Source organism: Sturnus vulgaris, chromosome 4, assembly GCF_052056855.1.
Source record: "Sturnus vulgaris isolate bStuVul1 chromosome 4, bStuVul1.hap1, whole genome shotgun sequence".
Taxonomy (NCBI): Eukaryota; Metazoa; Chordata; class Aves; order Passeriformes; family Sturnidae; genus Sturnus; species Sturnus vulgaris.
Window position 1 is genome coordinate 25,428,138 of NC_142246.1, and position 19,489 is coordinate 25,447,626.

Sequence of the window (19,489 nt, forward strand, 5' to 3'; positions counted from 1 at the left end):
AATAACATGACCCCAATACATGTGCTCTACAGATGCACGTCCTCAATTCTCATACACTGACAACACCCCACTTTTCATGAGAAAATTACAAAGTTTTTGCCTGCCAAGGTCATTACTGAAAACAATGCAAAGTTAAGTGTCAGTTCAGTCCTTGGGAAATCTTCCTTATTGTTAATATCTTTTGCTCCAACTTTTTCTTTAGTTTTGATATTGTTTTTGGGGAGGGAGTTGGGTGGTTTGTTCAAAAGATAATCAATTACAGTTGTTTCTTGTAGCCACCTTCATGCTGGTATTAACCCTCTCCTGTACCTGAACTAACTATTCACTAAGTAGCATTGACTCACTCTGCTGAAGCCTTATGCAGCAGATCTCATCTATTCTTTTTATCTGGAGGGAAAAAGAAATAAATTAATCACCTTATCAAAGAAGGAATTTAGGTTTTTATCAGGCACAACTGATCATCAGCAAATATTTGTCCCTGAAATAAAAAAATTATTTTGCCTCATTTTGAAAATGTAAGGGGAGAAGTTTGTCTAAGCTTTGTATGCTACCAAGGTAAGACGACCACTCAGAACATGGAGTCTAATGGCCAAGTTGCCTCACAAGTGACCACAGTCTTTGCAAAGCCAATTTACCACTGCATGAACACTGTGCCATAGAAGGGTCTGGCTCCTGGCTTCCTACACAAGAGCATCATACACAATGAATCCACTTAGTATCATACACAATAAATCAATTTAGTCTCACCGGCAAGTCACCTCATGCGGACTAGAACAAGTCATGGCTAGAACCATTACTTCCAGCTTACTCTTCCATAGTAATTAGGCACATTTTCATTAATAGTGTCAAAGCCCAAACAGTCATGTCCTAACTGACATGTCAGAGTTGCAAATTTAAGGCAGTATCCCTCACCTCGACCTCTAAGTTCCTTAGACACCATTAGACCAAAACATCTACAGCATAAGAGTATGTTTAATCCTATACTGAACACAAAGGACACACTTAAGTTTCCCTGGCAGCTTTTTTCTTGTCCTGTACCTCTGTGCAGGGAACTTTCTTCTTACTCCCTCCACTGTAAAACCAACACTAAAAGCCAAAAAATCAATAGAAGGTATGAAATGAACAGCAAAATAACATTTCCCTGTGATCTCAGAAAACAAAAGCAACCATTCTGCTGCTTCTGCTGGATAAAAAATGTAATGGGAAAGGATCTTTTTTTTTGCTTATTTTTAAGTGTCAGTGCTGAACTATTTGGTGCTAAAACAGAAAGCATGTGACTCCTTTAGATCCTTTTCTACTGTACAAAATCTATTGTCAATAGCTCCTGGACTAAAGCCCAAATTGAACAGGCTTTATGTTTGATATGGCAAGGCCATTAAAAGAAGGGATTTAATCCACAGCTCTGAAAAAAAAAATAAAAAACCAATCAAATAATGTCCTACAAATACTTCTCCCATAGGCAATGCTGTGAAATCTTAACATTATACCTTATGATGATAAACTGTCAACACTTATGGAGGCTTAGGTGAACTCCAACAGAAGGTAACAAACACAACCTGTTAATATGCATCTGATAATAAAGAAAATAGTCTGGTACTAAAGAAAATAGCACTTTTGAGCATTGATCCCAAAAGCTAAGTAAAAAGAATTTTACCACTTCCAAAGACAAAACTAAATTTTTGCAATCCACATACCTTTGCAAAATTTAATTACAGAACTAAATTTTATTTCCAGAATGCCTAATTAATTCAATGCATTAAAAAACCCAAAAAGATACGCATACTTATAAAATTTATAAAATCACATAATTGTTAAGGTTGCAAAAGACTTTTAAGATCACTGGGTCCCTTAAGTGAACCACTAAACTATGTCCCCAAGTGCCACATCCACACCTTTTTTGGAACACTTCCAAGGATGATGACTCTACCATTTTCCATTTCCCTGGGCACAGTACAATGCTTGACCACCTGTGAAGACATTTTTCCCAGTATCCAATCTAAACCTCCACTGGCAAAACTTGAGGCCATTTCCTCTTGTACTGTCACTTGTGTGACATTAGACCAATCCCCACCTGTCTACAAATTCCTTTCAGGCAGTTGTAGAGCACGACCAGGTCCCTCCTGAGCCTCCTCTTCTCCAGGCTAAACAACCCCAGCTCCCTCAGCCCCTCATCAGACTTGTGCCCCAGACCCCTCACCAGCAATGTCGCTCTTCTCTGGACATGTTCCAGCACCTCAATGTCCTTCTCCTAGAGAGGGGCCCCAAATTTAAAACAGGATTCTGGATGTGGCCTCACCAGTGCTGAGTACAGGGGGGAAAATGACATTGTCCCTACTGCACTATCATGTTAAATGAAATTTATCATAATTTCACATCAAGACAAAAGAAGAGTGCACAGTCAAACTACAAAGTATGACTATTTTGTCAAAAAATACTAATTACATGGAATAAAGATTCACAAATACTGACAGGAAAACATGAACAATGAAAATTGATAGAAATTAAAACTTCTGTGTAACAACTGTCTCAAAACATCTGCAAGCACAATCATAAGAATTTAATCACCCTGATTAAGAAAAAAAGAGATGCATTTCCCTCAACAGGATATCTTGTTATTATTACCAAACAAGAGAATTAACTTTTTAATTAAAATATCTCATATATAACAGCTGTGGCAGCATTAAAGACACTGCTTCTCCCTAAAGCAGAAAGGAAATGTGAGCTGCACTATGTAATGCTGGAAGCCACTTTTTTAGTTTTATACTGCAATAGCCAAGAGAAAAGCGTGAAACTTCTGTAGCATGTTTTCAAAGGACCAGACAATATAACTGGTTTGCTTTGTCCCCAAATGTAGCACAGCAACTGTTAAATAAATATGGTAGCATACAGTCTACTGCAATGTCCATTACAAAAACATCTCAAAATGACAACTACAGTAAAATACTGCATTCTATTGAACCTAAGTTGCACTATGGTCAGCTAGGAATGATAGTGCACACTGATTTACAGCAAACATCAACTTCATTGAGCTGAGAATGACTCAATGCCAGCTCCTGACACTGAATAACAAAATTCTCAAGAAATACTAATTTGAAATTTACTTAAGGCTTCCAGAACTACACACAAAAACACTTCCAAATTAGTTCTGAGCAGACATTTTAGATTTGCAATCAGTAAATGCTCTAAATTCAGTAGTCCTATCCATCTTATTCCTGGCCAAGTTGTTTCTAAGTTCTCATCTCACATAACAAAAACAACAACATGGGTTTGGCCTATATTTGCTGGGGAGAGGTGGTGGTGGAAGTGGCAGGGGGGTGTCTATTAAGACTACCCCTTCAAATTGTGTTTATCAACTATTCCTTTAAAAGAGAGCTATTAGTATAGTTTATATAATGATACAGGTATGTAATTTTCGCAAAGCTGCAGAGATATATTTTGTATATAAAACAGAAACAGATCATCTCTAGAACTGTTCAGTATTCAGATAAATAAAACAGATTTTTCAGACAAAGAAATTGTAAAAAAACCCATACAGTATCCATGTAGTTACCAAAGTATGAGTATGAATAAAGCATGACAAACTGCAACACAAAGATATGAACTACCTGAAGCAAGAAGGTACTAATAGCTAGTAACTTCTACATTTCATGCAAGACAGTAAGAGCTAGAGCTAGCATCACAGGAAAGGAAGAACATGTATTTTTCAACCATCAATTACACTAGAACCATTCCCTGGACAGCAGAAGCTGCAAAAAACCTTATTTTCCAAAACATTTATAGTAGTAAGAATTTTAGAATTAAGTTAAAGCTTTATAAAACTAATGTAAATTCTGATGCCATACTCTTCATTTCACATCCCACCAAACTTAGTAAAAAAGACATCATCTATGTAACAGGGAAATTCTAAACTGCAAGCTAAAGTTTGGGACCACTGCTAGGTGGATTTTAAATCCCAGACAAAGTCTGGGGAATATGTTCAGAAAAATCACAACAGTTACATTAATCAAAGCCAAAGATGAGCTACAGGAAAAAAAATTATTTGAAGAGAAGCTGAAGTAGAGAACATATAGTTCATGATAAGAGATTATAAGCACTCTTGAAAATACAGAGAAAGAAGTTTTGGAGCAAATAAAAACAAAGTAACAGAAAAGGACGAGAAAGGACAAAATTAAGAGGTAAATGGATAATTAAAGAATATCCCAAAGTGTTCCCCCACCAGGAAAAAAGCTTTTAGACATCCAGATGAGAAAATTGTGACAGGAACATTCATTTACATTAAAAAAAAAAAAAAATCATCAGATAGACATCTACAAGGGCAAAAAGCAGAAGATGCAAGTATGTATACAGCACAGCTTTCCTGTCGGGGTCAACACAATCTTGACTGAAAAGCGGAGAAACAGACACTGTTGGGAAAGCAGGAAGAATCTTGTAAATTTTTGCATTTTCTCAAAACAAAAAAAAAAAAAAAAAAAAAGACAAGGATTCAAATTTGAAGTTTCTAATACTGGATGATAATGAAATTCCTGCTTTTCCACTTCACGCATTTTCTAACAGTCTAGTGGGAAATGGAGTAAAGAAAGAGCTGTCACTCTCAGCACAATTAATGACAACTAAGGAACAAATAATTTCTGAAAGCACACAAGCAGCACACAACCACAGCACTGGCTGGGAGGGACAAGGACAAAGTCCATTGACCCACCTCTCACAACCATTCGTGGGTTACACTGCTGCAAGAGAAATCCTGAAACACTTCTAAGCTGCTTGTAAAATTTGGTAGCTTCTCCAACCAGCTCCTGCTCTGTTCCACAAAGTTTATTATCCAAACGTAGTATTGAACTGGAATCTTCTTTACTGATGCTACTGGCTCACAGTCTAAGTATCATGTAGTAAGGATATTGTTCTTCTCTTCTTCACAAGCAAATCTTTAGATGTACCCAGATACAGCAGAAACTAACTGGCTTCTCTTCCTTTTAACACTACTTAACATATATTTCACTAACACAATAGGGCATCATTAGCTCATCTCATTTATTAAGTATAAAACCCCTCAGCCTCCAAATTGCACAGATAGGGATTCTAAACCTGCACTTCGATGAGAACAGCAAGCACAATTTTCAGCATTTCTCCTAATAAAACAGCATCCTATAATTTTCCAGATATAAATTGATGACCAGTTTTTAACCATTTCAGAGGACATACTCTTCCACATTTAACCTCACCTGCATGCTTAAACATTCAAGCCATTAGTGCCTTGGAGACAAACCTCTGTTTCTTTAATATAATCCTCCTAGTTGACAGCAATACATTAATAAATGTCCTTCAAGTACAGCTCACTAACCACCTCCACACCTATCATTTAACATATTCACTTAGACTAAGCTTCCTTAGATTGTTTGGCCTATATTCACAAAATTCCACATACTCATCAACTCAAATATTTCTTTGTTAATACGGCTTACCTCTTTTGGACACTGATTTCTGCAGGAAATAAGAAGCTCCTTTTCTTTTAAATCAGCACACGTTAGTTTTCTGTAAAAAGATGTGTTTAAAAAAATTTCCAATTTAAAAACAACAAAAGTCAATGCAATTAGGGGTGCATTTTCAGTATATTTCACTGTAAAGAAAAGTGGACTCATTTGTCCACATCCTGTGTGACTAATATAAACTGCCCTGTTTTACAGACAAACCCACACAAATTTAGAGGACTTGAGGCACTTTAAACAAAATGAACAAAGAAAAAGATACTTGCATATGACGAATATTTTCAGAACAATCCCCAAGCTCCAACTCATATTTCGTGAAGTTTAGCTTAATGTCTATCCACACATACAAATGATTAAAAATATGTACAAATTGAAAAACTAAGCAGTTTTTCAATTAAAACAGCTAGAAATTGAAGGACGTTAACTGTGAAGACAAAGACCTTCCAGACTAACTACATTCATTCTAAGACTTGTACAAAATTCTTCTTTGCATACTCTAAAAGAAGCACATATAGAACAAATGCTAGGCAGATTACTATGTATCTGAAAAATTCAAAGGATTATCTGTATTATAAAAACAATTTCTGTTCATGAAACTCCATATAGCAATTTTAGCAATGTGCAAACACTTGCAAAATTTAAATAGAAAAAAATTATCTTAGAAATTATAATCAAGATAAATTTTATAAATGGCCATAAGAGTAGCTCCCATCCCCAGATATTTCAAATTATTTCCAGTTAATAGCATTCAAATGAAAAGCTGGGTTGTGTTCTGACACTTACAAGCATTCAATATACAGTACTGACAGTTTGCAGTGACACTTTATTTTAAGCATCTGGTGACATGATGGGCAATCCCCAGGATGACAGGGCAAAACACATCGGTGAGGACAGCCAGCTGGCCGGGGCTTGGTGCACTCCTCTTCACACTGTGAACATTCTGGACCCGCCTAACAAAATAAAAACAAAACACTAAAGAAAATGCCAAGTATTTGTTTTGTTAGGTGTTGTTAATGACCTGTTACCAGAAGAAAGGGCTGGGGTGATGAGAATCAAGCCATTCAGTAAGATATTTCACAAGCAAGACTAATTATTAAAATATGTTTTTTAAGAAAAAAACAGAAATGCCAGTGTTTGTCAGTCAAAGAGAATTCTATTTTCCCTCCTGGGCATAAAAGAACCTCCTTAATATTAGTGCTTTGGAAAATGGCCATAACCCCTGATAATTCTCTAAGGAAAACTGTTAGAAAAATAAGTAATTGCATATTCAAAGCTAGCTTATCCCACACATCGTGCTCTCGTAATGCCTGTGTCATTACACATTACTCTCCAATACAGGGGTGGAGGGGTTGGTTTGCTTAATTTTAAGAAGCAAACTTTTAGTCATTCCATTTCCATACACATATGATAGATACTCTGTATTATCTGAAAAAAGGATTATTAACTTGGGTATATCCTAGGAGTTGCCTAAGGTCTTGCTTCTACTCCACAGACTACACAAAGCTACCAGAGCTGTGATGTCACTCTCCTTCCAGGTGATATGATCACTGGCACAAGGTGATGAACATCACAGCACAGTGAATAAACTTCATTTCTGCTCATATTCTTAACAACACTTGCAGAACTCCAGTCTGTGGTCAAATACACCCAGACAGATTATCATGATTTATCAACTGAACCTATACAGCACAGTATTTAAGGCCCACTATCACATTCTATGTTCAGTTTCCAAAAAGTCAGTTAAAGTAAAGCACATTTATCCAAGAATGAAGATACACAAAACCTCCCCCAAAAGGACTATTCCAACACCAATGTTCCATTTGATGCTGTTCAAAATAACAGCATAAGAATTTTAAGGTTTTGATAGTTTTTCCTCAGTCCCCTTTCCTTCTCCTTCTATAGTTGAACAATTTTTGCTGAGGTTTAAAGAGAAATCTTTGTACAATGATCTTTTACAAATTTTAACTCACAAAAATTCAAATCTAAGAAAAACATCAGCAACTAAAATAATTTAGAAAAATGACATAAACATTTAACAGTAGGTAAAAGCAAACAGCTGGCCTCTCTGCAACATTTTTATAACACAACATGCAGAAATTCCAGACAGAAAAATCACTACTCAGACATATAAGCCAGAAATTTAATCAGCTGTGACTACATTTAGTCTACCAAAACAAGAGAACAAAAGCTCTAAAGGTCAACGCCAACTTGAGTTCATCAGATTTGAAGAAAATTGAGAAATGAGATTTACCCATACTTTGCAGGTACATAGACTCCCATTTTTCTGAGAATGTATTGCCTCATTCAAAATGGAGCTAGGAATAGTCCTGAATCATTCACATTTTAATTGGCTTAACTGAAGCAGCAGGCAGGCAGCCTCTTACAGTCAGAACCGGGGATTTACTGATTTCACTATTTACTGATGTCAGTCTATTCCTGCAAGCTACTCTTCCACCAGTTGCACTAACAGCCCATACTCCTCAGACAGAATTTCCACAATCATAAATAGATAAATGTGTTAGCTACAATATACAGTTATTAGATGACACCACCACCACTTCCAGGACACTAATCCACAGGGATATTATGCTATTTAAGTCAAATATAATAGCTAGTTAAAATATAACATTTCTGCTTTGTACCGAACTGAATGAATGCTTCTCTGTTTTCTAAATGCCCAGACTGCCCATGTTGCAACTTATTCTAAAGCAATGCTTAAAAAAACCTTGAGAAGCCATTTTCCTCCAAATCATAACTTTCCCAAACCGCAAAACATATGTGTACTGCTCATACCTTGAACAACTTTAAGCTTTATACTTTTGTTTCATCTTATCTTCAAGTAAACACCTACAACTTCTTAATTGCATAAATTACAGTTTCTAGTTGACACTGATAAAAATGAATATACCACCTCAGTATTTTGAAAAGTCTTCAGCAATTCTGCAACGTTTCCAGTGCACTCCTAAAGGTCTCCCAGCCTCCTCAACCTGTTTAAGCTCTCCTCAGGAAATAGTTTCCCTAGTAGACCGCAAGTGCATTTGTATATAGAGATTATCAGTAGCTTCCTTGATCTCGACAGCTACAAAAAGTAACTTCAGATTATGTTAGCTCTCAAGGGTGTTAAACAAGGTTCTGACGAAATCGAAGTAATGTCAATACAAAAAGTTGTAGAATTTGCAAAAAATGTAATGCTGTCTCAGATTTATAGTCTAAGGAAATACAGATTAGTTAACTGTCACAGTATCAATGGGAACAGCAAACATGCAAGTCTCCCAGCAGGCTCTGGAATAGATCTATACCTTCCAGCTGCAAATTCTTTATTTTCCAAGAAAAATTCAATACAATGCATATCCATATAAAATACACAAAAACAAAAGCAAAAATAAATTAACCTTACCTTCTTTCCATCTGCACTACTGTTCAGTTTAGTAACATGGTGACATTCTTTCATACAGGTATGATTCTGACAATCAAGAAGCCGCCCACAAAGTCTCTTACATGAGTAGGGATTTGCAGAGTGACATGGTAATGGACTAACCTAAAAGTTAAAAATAAATAAATAAACAAATATAGATATGCAGGTGGGATATATATACAAACATTGCACATATATAGTGTGTGAGATACATATATTTACACACACAGAGACACAGAATTATTACAGAGAAGTTTTGGTTCTCCCATATCTTTGTAAAAGAGAAAACACGAGTGAAATTCTATGTGATTTTTTTTTTTTAAGTATCATTTGGGTTCCTGTCCACATAACAATGTATCCACACAAATTCGTTTTACACTGATTATAACAGGAAAAAAAACCACACTTCATTAAACAAACTAACGTTTGCAGATAGTTTCCCTTTCTTTCTGAATGACTATTTTACATTCAAATCTTTTAGTGTCATTTCCTCCATCTTTCTGAATTACACTCATGTCTTCCATTAACGGTTCCTAGGCCACTTTGCTATTATTGCAGAAGACAGGAACAGTTTACTTTCACAGGCTTAATTGTGTTATGGTCACCATTAAACCCAAAATATTTTACAGTTTGAAAAATGGAAAACAATCTGCAAGCCAGAAACTCTGAAAAGCAAATACTGACTACATCAAATATAACTCTCAGGAGCGGTAGGGAGAAGCAGAAATTACTCTCTAACAGGACTAAGATTTTAATGTCTTAGGTAACATTTGTCCTTTCCAAGTTGAGGACAACACTCCAGTTAACAGAACTCTGTAGTACTCTTCAGAGCATCTACTTAGAAGCCATTACTCTTCATTGGTACTGAAATCAATGTAAACTCCTAACTAGGTTACCTGCCTAAAGCTGAATAGTACAAGTCTCTCCATACAAAAGGATTAGAGGAAACTCACTGCTAGCATTTTCCAATTATGTAATACTTACACAAAAAAGGATGGTTTGCTGTGATGCTGTCAAAAAAATTGATTTTTTTTCTTAATTTCATGATCACTTCACAGAGAATAACTATTTGTGATATTATTACACAAGAGGCTAATATGATATAACTCACTTTGACAAGACTAAGGGTGTGATTTTATGTTGCAAATGCAGTTGACTGAACAGCTTTGCAGGGTACCCATTCCTTTTCTCTCTTTGAACTCTACAGCCCTCACTGCAATCTCCTACCACTTTGAACAAGTCCTACCACACATCTCTCTTTACAGAAAGATGATTCAAATAATCAAAATGGAAGAAAAGGAATCAATAGAAAAAAGTTTCTTGTCTTTTGCCAGTGGCTTGGCCATACAAAGAGTTGAACACAGGAACTGAAAAGAAAGGAGAGATGGCCCCACAGGGCAGAGTGAGGGACAGCCACCCTACAGCACTGTCCAAGTTATCTTTCTCAATCACACAAAGTACAATTTAAATCCACTTGCCTGTATAAATTTTTCTGGGTTTCACCTAAGAAATACTACTTCACATCACATCACTGCAAAATCCAGTTAATTCACAAGACTTCTGAACTCCTCTGATCATTCTGACTCACCAAGACTAAAGAGAAGTCTGCATGGCAAGCTGAACACCAAGCATAGCATACAGGCAGAAAACCCTGAGACCATCACATCCAACCACTTTCACACCCTTGTGTCAAAGGTGAAGCTAATGCTGGCTAAAGCACTAACACAACAACCATGTCAAGTAGTCCGAACATCTGGCTCCTACTGCCCCTGGCAAACATCCTACTCTGTCTCTGATGGATGTTACTGGTGACCAAAGGAGGAAAACCTAGCAAGCAGCAGGCCTAATAAAACAAGGGTCTGAAGCAGAGAACAGTACCATACCCAGAATGCACACACCAATTACCAAAGCTTTTAATGTTCCTAATATCCCACTCCTTCACATCCTACTCCAGCTCCCTCCTCAGAGCATAACATCCTTTCAGTAGCAATGCAAGTAGTCAAGGGATGTTAAAAGAATGAAAGAGAAGTTGTATTAAACATTACAGTCTGCCCACTTCTCTACCTTTCCTTGCTCACCCATTGCCACTCAGTTTTATGTAACTGTGGTTCTGCTGTGGCTCAGGTAGTGGCAGCAGATGGGGCCAATAATAGCAATTAGCTCTAGGGCTGTACTGTTTCATAATGCTAGTGAGACTTTTTACCAGGAGTTAGTCTTCCACCAGATAAGGACACAACCACTGGCTCTAGTCAGAGCCAAGCACTTAGGCAGAAGTGGAGCATCCCTTCCAGTAGTATGCCAAGTACACAGACGAGAGGTACTGTTAAACAAAGGCAAGGGTGGAAAAGCACACAAGCCAGCCAGGCAACAATGGCAGCTTTCAGAGGGCAGACTGGAAGGCACATTCCAGCCCTCTGGCTGCATCCAGCAGAGCTTCAGTTTGAGCTCGGTAAGATATGACAGTCTTCTGGAATCAACTGACACTGTAGTCAAAATATGAAAATTTTCCATTAATTTAAATCTTCATTATTTTTTCCCCGATTTCTCTGCTGTGTAATAAATCCAGATGACAAAGTGAAGTTTTACTTCCTGCAGTTGGAATTAGTTTCTGAAATGGCTAGATGGGGGACAGAACTCTTGCTTACAAAGACAAACATCAAAGTAGCCACAAACTCTAGGAGGCTGATGAGCTGAAGAACGAAGAAGGAAGACAAGAACCATAAGTGTTTTATGAAAGCTGAATGAGGAAAAAAAAATAAGAAGGCATCTTTCTCAGACTCTAGGTCTTCCACACAACAGGGAAAGAAAGGGAAAAAAAAGGCATGACAGCTTTCAGAAGCTTACCAGGAAATCTCCCAAACGCATAAGAGCAATTAACAGATAAATCAATTAGAATATGAAAACAAAAATCGACAGGGCAAGGAAATTTTGGAAACCTTTATAAGGTGTTTAGCCATAAAGATGAATCTCATCAAATTTTACATAAAATTTTACCTAGAGACAGAGAATTGTTTTCCTCCTATGAATGAACCTGAACTAAAACCCACTCAGAATACTAAAACATACCATTAAATTCCTACCAAAACAAAACACAAATCAAACAAAAACAAACAACACAAGAAGAGAGTTCAATGATATGCCTAGGACAGAAAGCCTGGTACAGGATATTTACAAGGAAACAGAGCATTTTCCTTCCTCTAGAACATTTAAGGAAATGAAGCAACTAGAAGAAAATTATATACAGCAGATAAATTGATATCATAGTCAGTAAAGATTTCCTTCTTTGTCTTCCTTTACCTTGTATCGGCTTTAGTTAACGTTTCCCATAAAAAGAGATTTTAGAAAAACTTAAATTTAAAAGATTTTAAAAGAGCATACGTGCACTACTGCTATGAAATTCCAATGTATATAACAGTCAAAACAAGAACAACAAAATTTTTTTTTGGGGATGGCACCAACTATTGATATGTGATTTTTCTGACACAGAACCTGAAACAAAATGGAGAGCTATTTTTAAGAACCTACAAATGGAAGAATGATCGGTTAGTAATTTTTTCTAAATATATGTAAAGGCTATAGACTTTAGCTAAAAGAACTATTCTTTTAGCTTAAACATCATGTAGAATCATACTTCCACTAAGCACAGATTTTATATAATTACATAATCTGAGAAGTAATTTTAAGTCTGTTCTTCAGTGATAAATTGCTTGTTCTAAATGCCAGATCATCTAAGAGCTCAAACTAAATCCCTTAAAAATACTTCCTAAATTAAATACCAAAGAGAAATAAAAGAAACAACAAACCTACACACAACCCCCCAACAAACAACCAACTCCAATACCTACACAAATAAGAATTACTGTCCAAATATTAAAAAATTAAACTGTAGATATGCTTGTTATACAAGTCCTAAGGTGTTTGCTTTTGTTCTCCGTTCTACATATTGTCAGCAGGCATCCTGATAAAATACAGGAAGACTTTACAGCTTGCTTCCTTCCTAGTTTCTTCCTTTTTTATATATCTTCTACTGTAAGAGGTGTAACAACAGTCCAACGTAAATAGTAGCATATTACAGCAACAGCACCTACTCACAGCAAAATTTTGCTTAAGAAAATTGGTACTATTTTTGCCACTTGTGGACAGTTCCCATTTCCCAGTGAAAATCCCCTCAGGGGCTGGAAACTTCTAACGGAGGGAAGAATTCATAAATACATATGTTTTCACTTATTAACAGAAGTAAATTAATTTGAGCTGAGATTATTTGTTAAGAACCAGTGTTGCTGTAAAACAGTGAACAGACATAAAATGTTTGGTTTTTTTCCAGAGATCTCAGAACAACACAAAAGTGTATAATGAGCACAAAATCCACCGCAAATAAAATACACTCCCGACGCACATTAATGAATCATTCTTTTCTGTAACTTCCACCAAAACCTCAAAGAATAGGAGACAATTTCACTCGAGGAACTGCTGCACTTCAGCAGGAAGGCAGCACCACCTTCTGCTGGCTGACAGAAGTAACAGTTCATCTATAGTACCATATAGCATCAAAAAATCTAAATAAAGTCAGCTGTAGACTCACAGGGATTTGTCCTTATTTTCTATGCAAATCCATAAATAAAACAGACCCAAAGCCGCTGAAGGATTTTGCCAAGACTAATATGCAATAGAAAACGAAGTATTTTATAAACTATTCTGAAACAAGTAGTAATAAACATGTAGTAATCATTACTATTTTCTCTAGTAAGAGTAGTGATACTGTCCTTCTGCCATGAGGAAGGACAAATTCATAGCCATGTACATTTGAACAGGACTAAATCGTTTTACACTGTCTAGATCACGTTACAGACTGGGTCTATTGATCACAGCTTGCATTTTGTTTATACATAAATTCAAAGAAGTTTGGGTGAGATTCGGTATGTCCTATCAAAAACCACGTCACTGACTCAGTAAAAAACTGGCTAATACACATGTGAGTTTTACTGTGGAAAAACAAAACAAAGCCCATCTGTTTCAGCAACAAACAGACATGCACTGGTGCTCTTTTCATCCACTTTCAGGACACACTTTTCTTCAGAACCATCAAGCGGCAAAACAGCTCTGTGGAAAAGCTGCACACACAGTCTGCACGGGTTAGTGAACATGTTGCTCCAACAGATTGCAGCTACATGGACACTGGTAACAACATTTGAAGATGTCACCAAAACATAATCAAGACACCATTACAACACACATCAAGAGATTATTAATAAAGGTCAAAGAAAAAAAAAGTGGTATGGTCAATATCTTTGTATTTAGTGTTTTCTAAAACTTTTTACTTGCTTAAAATGATCCTAGGGTTTTTTATAATATTGTTAGTCAGGCTTTGAACAGTGAATTTATGAGACACACCAGTAGACAAAGCCTTAACAGCAAAAACTGTTTAGCAATCATCTTTTGAAATCAAGAAAAAAATCTTACATTTCATAACTTTTAGAAAATATTGTGAATAATGATGACAGCTATTTAAGCATCAATTAAATTCTCTTCTTATGTAAGCCAAAACAGTGACTTCATCTAAAACTAGAGAAGACTACACACCAGAAAGACAAGTTAGTAACTAACACTAAAGAAGTTTCCACTATACTGTCTGATTTCATCCATGTGTGCTTAGTTCCAAGTCACATGAGAATTTTCCTGTATGACGTTCTCTGCCTTATCCTTTTAAAATATAGAGGGCAGTTCAGAGAACTCGAGAATGTGTAATAGAGAATATTAACTATAGAATGAGGGGGGGAAAGCATAAATACTTAATAAGACCACTGAAAAACATTTAAACACAATTTAAACACCTGCAAGAAAACACAAAGAGCTATATAAATCATGAGTTTAAATTTCTGTCCATGAATTCTACAAAATCAAATAGTTACACATTCTTCAGAAAGGAATTAAAATACCTTCTGATATGTAAGCTGCTGTGTTAAGGTACTTCATTTTAAAATATGTATTAAAAATTATTATTTCTTTTCAATGCCTTTTGTTTTACGGACTGACAAAGTAAGATATTTGCCATAGTTCACTTCACAGTGCAGTTTCCATGACTCACCTCATGTTGTCCAAGACACTCCCTGTTAAAAAATTAAAAAATCTGATTTTAGAAAATTTGTTTAGGGGATTTAGAAGTTTTATTTTTTGAAGTGCAAACTAAGACGATCACCTGTCTATGCAGCTCAATGCCTTCTCCTTTTCAACAGCTGTTTGGATTGTTGTATGTGCAAATTAATTGTAGTTGTATATGAAATCAGATACCTTTTAGAAAGTAACCTGCTTTTGTTCCAAACAGCATCTTCTTTGTCTCTACTAATACATCGTATTTTTCAGTCATTTCAGAGATCTAGTCTGAAGAAGAGTTACTTAAAAAAAAAATATCCCAGGTAACTTCTGGGACACAAAATAACTATCTTTCCATATAAAAACTCTTTATAAAATTGGTTTTTACTTTTATTTTAATACTTACACTGGTATAGGAACCTGACAGGGAGGGCATGGCAGTGCAGTCTGAATGAAGGCTGGCTCAGATGGCTGCTCCCAAGGCCCTGCAGATTGATGCTGAGAGCAAAAGAGGCCAGTTGAATACAAAACACAAATGGAACTATCTGCTTGACCATAAGTAAATGTAACATCTAAAGCATTTCCAGTTCTAAGATATTCACTTTCTAGTAACTAGCTTTTTACTAATGGAAATCTTCACATCCCACACAGACAAAAAAATTAGTTTTATCTTTAGCCTGGTTAGGGATAGGAAAATTAAGTCCTGTGGCTCCTAGTGCTAAAAATTAAGCACCAAGACAAATGAAAAAGACCAGTAAAACAATTCTAACCAGTTTAAATGAAAGTAAAAATATTTCACTTAGTAAGCTAGTTCAATTACCATCATGCAGTGCATAACACATTTCATGTTAAAAACTGCCAATTTCAGACTTCTAACTTGTGCAAATTTTGACGGATTTGTAAATATCAGACTTTAATTTTTGTTTTGTTCTTATGTTAAAAGCAATTGCTTAAAGCTGAAATTAAATGGTTTTAATACAACTTCAACAAGAATCTTATAATTTTTTGAGCAATTCAATTATGCATCATAAAATTACCTAGGAACAAAGGAGCTAGAACCACTTAGCATCATGCTGAGCAGTACACATACCTCTGTGCTGGATTATGTGTTTATTCTGAACTCCAAAAGCCTCAAAACAGAAGATTCAGGTCAAACTGATGCTCATTGTTCTGAACACAAGTACACCATTTTTCACTGTTTTTTACTTACTAAGCCAGTTTGCTTCACAAGTGCTTCATCGTGGCAGGAAACAGGGCACAAGTGACCACACGTTAAGGTTTTCTGGCAGGGCTGGCGACATGGAGGGCACCGCCCAAAGTGACAATAGTGTTTCTCCTGGGTAGAATGGTGACAGGTAGGTGGCCGACTGAAGTCAAATCCAAGAATGAATCAATATGACAGTAAGAAACATGAAGTTACTGGGCAAATATGTTCAACATACAAAGAACTGAAATGAACAAGTTGTTGGTGTTTTTTAAATCAGTTTACTTCTCACCTTCAGCAGATGGTTAACATTACGATAAAATTAGAGAGGTATTCTAGATAAAATTGAAAATCAAAGTTTGATTTAGATATTCAAACAGCTGTTTAAATCCTAATTCTACTCTGCACTACGTAACCTTGGAGAAAATACTCTTTTTCCTTTTTGCTAGTAAAGTTATCTAGATAAACTGCCTCAATGAGGTACCTCAAAACATACCAGAGATGACTTGAAGAAATGAGCTGGACTACAGAGTTGGAAGAGCTTGGTGAGACAGAACCTCCCCCATGAAGCAGGCAAGCTACTTATGAAACCTCGGTGTCAAGAGAGGTATCTGATAGGAAGGATTATTGCTAATCTCCATCTGCCTAATCAAGGATACAGAAGACTGAGAAGTAATAACTGTAATCAGATAAGGAACAATTTTTGCCTTTCAAGGTATATTTTACTACTTTCTTTAAGGAAACTTTAAACTCCACTTAAGAACAGGAAACAGACACACTTTCTGTACTGACCTGCACAGCTGCTTGCATTTGGGAGGTTTGATGGTACGCTCTCTGCCACAGGGCACTTTAATGACAGTTTTTCTACAATTGCATTTCACATCTACAGTCTCCGGACATGGATTACAACTACCTAAAAATAAACATATTAACAATATGACAAGGAAGTCAGAAATAATCCCCCTCTCACATTTTAAAAAGAAGCCCAGTTATTTGGATCACACAACACTTAGACGTTTTCTATTTGTATTTCAGTCTTACATACCTATGGAGAAATGTCATCTTTCATCTATATTCAAAAAAGGACACTGAAAAACTGGTACAATAAAGTTTTGCAGATTTTGTATGATGTTAATGTTCAGTCTATGCATAATGAATGCTTCCTTGAAAAGATCCTCCATCTCTATATAATGTTACTAATCTGATGCATTTTAAAAACTCTTATCTGTAGAAGATCTATGTTTTAATTCATATCTCTCACACACCATTTCTTCACCAAGTGCCAACTGCTAAGTTTTATTACTGAGTAATTAAAAAGCAAGGATATGAATCTTCTAAAAAAAGCAAGGACATGGGATTTTAGCTTACTAATCATGTTGCATTCTGAAGCTTTAAAGAAAAAAACCTAAAGTTACTGACAGCAAAAATTTTTAAGCAATTCTGACTTGTTAGCAGGATCTGAAAAGCTGCAATTCAAGAAGCAGATGTCTCACTGGCAAAAGGCTGCTGAAGAGAAAAGCATGGAAGCACTACAGTCTTTATATTGCAAAGTAAATTAAATAACAATATAATGTTCAGCATGCACGGAAACACAGAATCATTTGGGTTGGAAGAGACCTTAAAAATTATCTAGATCCAACCCCCCTGCCATAGGCAGGGACACCTATCACTAGACTATACTAGTCAAAGCCCCATCCAACCCAGCCTCAAACACTGCCAGGGATAGAGCATGCAGAATTTCTCTGGACAACCTGTTCCAATGAATCGACATCCTCACAATAAAAAAATCCCTTCCTAATATCTAATCTAAACATATTCTCTTTTCATTTAAAGCCATTCCTCCTTGTCCTGCCACCACCTGCCCTTACAAAAAGTCCCCCTTCATCTTTCTTGTAGGCTGCTTTAGGGATTGGAAGGCTGCCAGTCTTCTCCAGGTTGAACAACCAATTCTCTAACCCTTTCCTCACAGGAGAGGTGCTCCATACCTCTCACCATCTTAGTGGCCCTTCTCTAGACTCATTCCAGCAGGCCCATACCCTTCCTGTGTTGGGGACCTCAGAACTGGATGCAGTGTTCCAGGTGGGGTCTCACCAGAGTGTAGCAGAGGTGCAGAATCCCCTCCCACCCCTATTGCCCATACTGCTCTGGACGCAGCCCAGGACACATTTGGCTTTCTGGGCTGTGAGTGCACATGGCTGGGTCATGCCCAGCTTCTCACAGCAGCCACAAGAGCTTCTCAGCAGGGCTGCTCAGATCTGTTCATCCCTCATGCTTCAGCCATCACCAGGGACTGCCTCAACCACTGCAGCACCTTGCACCTGGTTGTTAAATCTCTTGAGATTCCCAAGGGCTCACCTCTCAAGCTCTCCAGCTTTTGCAAAATAAACTGAAGGTCTAAAGCTATACTGCCCAGAGTGGCTAGTATGCCTACAACTCACTTAAATATCCTATTAAGTAAGACAACTGACTACATTCTCAAAAATACAGAAAGGCAGAGATCAGAGATTCACAGAGCCTGAGAAGGTGAGAGCACACTGTTCTCAAATCAAGTGTTATAATGTACTCTAAGTAGGAAGCAAAACATTTCTATTCCCTGCCAACACAACTGTAAATTTCAGCAAGCACAATAAATATTTAAGAAAAAAAGATAAGCAAAAAAAACCAAACCACAAACAGAATAGATTAAGTTACCTTTTTTCAGGCACTCCTACTAAAGGCCAAGTGTCTATTATTACCAACCTCTAAAAATTCTGAGATTTGATGCCTTTTAAAGGACCCCATCTGGGAAGTCATTTTCTAGGAGGCATCTATTTCCTTTAACATCAGTGGTCACTGCGATCTGGCAGCTCATAGGAAAATTACCCTGACCTGGTATTACATACTAAAGATAAAATAATTAATCATAACTTTTGTAGCTATTAAAATATTGGTATATAAGGAGAAACGTATGAAAAGAAATATTTTTAAACTAAAATAATTGCCATTATCAGGAATATTTTGAAACATTTATGAAGCTATTACAAACTATACTAGACTATACTTTGTTAAAACACAGAATTTAGAAAATAAATTTATCATCCAGTATCATTAGTCATTATCTTAATTACATGAAACTTTTGTTAGTAAATAGACAATTATGCTCTTTTTATAAGTTACTCTTCAAAGTGCACATATTTTATATTTACATTCTTTATTGCTTTCATGTTAATTGTTAGAAATCTTTGTCACTTTTAGCCAGGCTGTAAAATGCAAGCAGCATCAAATATAAACAATCATTCAACATAAAAGTTTATCCTA

The 19,489-nt window shown here is 36.3% G+C and overlaps 1 protein-coding gene across 1 annotated transcript in view; it reads right to left on the reverse strand.

Annotated features, from left to right (window-relative positions):
• The window catches only part of NFXL1 (nuclear transcription factor, X-box binding like 1), a 45,769-nt gene that overhangs the window by 14,548 nt on the left and 11,732 nt on the right, over positions 1-19,489 (reverse strand). Inside the window, exons 12-18 of the mRNA XM_014887963.2 lie at positions 16,985-17,105; positions 16,199-16,355; positions 15,395-15,486; positions 14,984-15,005; positions 8,881-9,021; positions 6,267-6,433; positions 5,460-5,529 (exon numbers count right to left, since the gene is read on the reverse strand). Coding sequence (XP_014743449.1) covers positions 5,460-5,529; positions 6,267-6,433; positions 8,881-9,021; positions 14,984-15,005; positions 15,395-15,486; positions 16,199-16,355; positions 16,985-17,105 — 770 coding nt within the window. The remainder of the gene's footprint in view (positions 1-5,459; positions 5,530-6,266; positions 6,434-8,880; positions 9,022-14,983; positions 15,006-15,394; positions 15,487-16,198; positions 16,356-16,984; positions 17,106-19,489) is intronic.